Source organism: Empidonax traillii, unplaced genomic scaffold (genome assembly GCF_003031625.1).
Source record: "Empidonax traillii isolate 1590-97213 ecotype Southwest subspecies unplaced genomic scaffold, ASM303162v1 scaffold717:size860381, whole genome shotgun sequence".
Lineage (NCBI taxonomy): Eukaryota > Metazoa > Chordata > Aves > Passeriformes > Tyrannidae > Empidonax > Empidonax traillii.
In genome coordinates, this window is record NW_020955910.1 from 326,104 (window position 1) to 329,376 (window position 3,273).

Here is a 3,273-nt window from a genome sequence, read left to right on the forward strand (position 1 = left end):
CAGATTGCTCTGCACCTGTGAAGGATCCAACCTCCTCTATCTGTATCTCACCAAGCCATACAAGGTGAACCAGACTCTCCAGAGCTTCTATCTTCTCAATGAGGTTATTGTCCAGCTGCAGTTTAGTCAGATTCTCCAGCTGCCACAGATTATCAATCTGCAGGATACCTAAAGCCACAGGGAAAAAAAAAAAAAAAGAAAAGAAAAGAAAATTGCTTTTCATGTGAGATCGCTTTTGGTTTACCAGACACACTACCTTGCACAAGGGAAACACGTCCAGTCCTACCTCCAAAATGATTTTCAGCGTGTGATGAGTGCCCTGGAGAGCTCAGAGGTGCACTGGCTGGATGAGATTTCAATGAAACAGCCCAGTTAACCTCAGTGTCCTGCACCAGTGCACGCTGCTCATCAGCGAGGCCAACGAGGCGCGGAGGGGCTGCTGACTATGGCCCTGCACTCCAGTGGCTTTATGAATCCAGTACTAGGAGGCCTTGACCTTCATTTTCCCTTCCAGCTCCAAGAGGATGAGCTCTGCTTTCCTCTGCATTTGCAGTCTAGCAGTTCCCAGCTCCTGCTTTTGTAAATGACTCTCCTGCTGCCGGCACTCTCATCACGGGAGAGGAAGTTGGAGTCTACTCTTTCAGTGAAGGCTGCAGTTTGGAACTAATCAATATCCCTGCATTTCGCCTCCTCCAAAAAGCAGAATCACAAGGGCAGGCTGTGAGGCACTACAGCAGAACATCAGGGCCAAAGGGACAGGAAAACCAGAATATTCCCATTCCCATTTCTCTTCCCAGATCTCATTAGCTGCTCTCCTGCTATCCTCATTTACCGAGGGCAGACTAAAGCAGGGAATTGCATGCACAGAATGTTCACACGGTCTGCATTTTGTATGTGCAAGCAAATCTATGCAGGCTCAGGTCAAGGGAGTCTTTTCCAAGGAAATCAACTCATACACACATTATTTTGCTGGAGCACACAGTGAACAAACAAAAGTAGATTTTTGCCCATCAAATTACAACACCCTCCCCCCAGTACTCAAATATTGAGCCAAATGTTCTTCCCTTTCACTTTCTGAATGCAAGTTTACGACTGGTTTGACAGTAAGAGGCAAGCTGTGGTAAAGCTACGGATGACCAGAGGACGCCACCACACTGGACTGTAATCACCATAATCCCCAAAACTGCTTTCACACAATCACCAGCCGTGGCAGAGCCTGCCCAGGGTTGGATTTGTCCACGCACCGAGGGGCCCTGTAGGCCCGTGGCCTGTAGGTGTCACCACAATATAAATGTTAAATGAGAACAGCAGTGACGATAACAATGGGAAGCGAAGCAGCTTTGAGGTTACCCATCAGCAAAAGCACCCAGCTCGCTCACACTTTGCACAGGGATGGCCAACAATGCAAGTTCAGATGTTACTTTTCACATAATAAATCCAAGCTAATCGTGATTGTTTAATTGCCAGTTACCCGCCTTGTGCTTTGCTCTATTACCTTCTAACGAAGGAAGGGAGAATGCATATATTCTAATACTCACTTTTAAAGCTAAGCTGCAGCTCTGTCACATCCTTAAAGTTAATATTTTCCCCTTGGGCGAGATCTCCAAGGTCCTCTGGAAATGTCTTTTCAACGGCTTTCAGAATCATTTCATCATCGATAATGTTTGGCTCAACGTCATTGAAAAACTGACTCATTGTGAGAAGTGTCGGCCTGAAGGGACAGAAAGGGAAAATAAATTAAATCACTGCCCTCAGACAATTTCCAGCAGTCACAGAATCGCAGAATCCCAGATAATGGTTTGGGTGGGAAGGGACTTAGAGCTTATCCAGTCCCACTCCCTGCCGTGGGCAGGGACACCTTCCACTAGCCCAGGTTGATCCAATCCCCATCCAACATGGTCCTGGACACTTCCAGGGATGGGGCTTCTCTGGGCAACCTGTGCCAACACTTGACAACTCTTTCAGTGATGAAATTCTTCATGGAAATTTAAATATCCCTAATGTTGCCCCAGAGGTATGAGACTATTTGTCTTTCCCGAACCCTGCACAGCTAATGAATCAGTATGAAGGACTGGAACCGTCAAGCTATTGCTTGCGTAAGATGTCTGTAATTATGGAAGTTGTTCTGAGGGTTTTTTGTGTATAGGACAGGAAGGATAAATGTCTGAGTTTAGAGAGTTCTATTCTCATCAAGGCTTTTCATTAATAAACCAAACCTATGGGTGTGCTCAGTAAAGACCAAAGAGCATCAGTTCTGGGTTTATCCATCCTTGACCTTCCTTCCCACCTTCCTTGTAGAATCCCAGCATGGTTTGGGTTGGAAGGGACCTCAAAGCCCATCCAGTCCCACCCCCTGCCATGGGCAGGGACACCTTCCACTATCCCAGCCTGGGGATAGTCCCGCCTGACCTTGGGCACTCCCAGGGATGAGCACTTGTCCGTCGTCCCTTCAGTCAGTGCCAGTTCCAACCACCCGTCCCCGGTGGGTGCGAAGGGGCCGCCGGTTCCCCCCACGAGACACACCGAGGCCGAGATGCCAGCCCCTCAGACCTCTCACCCGCAGGCCCCCGGGGCTCTGGGTCGGCTCTATGCCCAGTTCCTAATTCCTTATTCCTTATTCCCGATCCCCTATCCTCGATTCCCGGTTCCCGGGCCCCACCCGCGCCTCGGCGCCCGTTGCTAAGGAAGCCCGAGGGTGTTGCTAAGGGCGGTCACATGACCTCCTCGGGCACCAATGCGAGCGGAGTGGGTGGGAGGGCCAGCTGCCAATCAGGGCGCGAGAAATCCGTGTCAGCCAATCAACGCCGGGACCGTGCCCTCGGGGCGGAAAGGGGCTCGCGTGATTGACGTTTCCCTTGCCAAATAACTTTACAGGAAGGTTTGGCCTTTGTCCAATGGCGAACGGCAGTCGCGGTGTGCCCGCTGTCCATCAACCGGGAGGCGGGGGTATAGGCGGGGCTACACTGGGGGCGGAGCCCTGGCTTGACAGTGATGGACACGGCTATCAACCAATGACACTGCGGCGCGTCCGGACAGAGCCCAATGGAAGGTGGGGAGGCGGGCCGTTCTGGCCAGAGCGCGCTGTGATTGGTGGGTGAGGCTGTCAGTCAGGGCGCGGTGCGGGAGGGGGGGCGTCGGGCCGCTGTTTGTTGTCATCCCAAGATGGAGTTTCTGCTGGGGAACCCGTTCAGCACCCCGGTGGGGCAGAGCCTCGGTACGGCGGCCAGGGGGGCTCCGGGAGGGCCGGGAGAGCCCAGGGAGCGAGAGGGGCCT

General features: G+C 52.0%; 2 protein-coding genes across 6 annotated transcripts in view; one reads left to right on the plus strand and one right to left on the minus strand.

Annotated features, from left to right (window-relative positions):
• Positions 1 to 2,772, minus strand: part of DRC3 (dynein regulatory complex subunit 3) — a 19,945-nt gene extending 17,173 nt beyond the window's left edge. Inside the window, exons 1-3 of one of the 2 annotated variants that reach the window (XM_027900318.1) lie at positions 2,660 to 2,772; positions 1,539 to 1,711; positions 52 to 168 (exon numbers count right to left, since the gene is read on the minus strand). In XM_027900318.1, coding sequence (XP_027756119.1) covers positions 52 to 168; positions 1,539 to 1,695 — 274 coding nt within the window. In that variant the 5' untranslated portion in view covers positions 1,696 to 1,711; positions 2,660 to 2,772. The other variant, XM_027900319.1, reaches the window with a different exon arrangement.
• Positions 2,773 to 2,980: 208 nt separating this feature from the next.
• TOM1L2 (target of myb1 like 2 membrane trafficking protein) overlaps positions 2,981 to 3,273 on the plus strand; it is a 57,038-nt gene continuing 56,745 nt past the window's right edge. For 3 of the 4 annotated variants that reach the window (XM_027900274.1, XM_027900276.1, XM_027900277.1), the window contains exon 1: positions 3,085 to 3,214. In XM_027900274.1, coding sequence (XP_027756075.1) covers positions 3,163 to 3,214 — 52 coding nt within the window. In that variant the 5' untranslated portion in view covers positions 3,085 to 3,162. The other variant, XM_027900275.1, reaches the window with a different exon arrangement.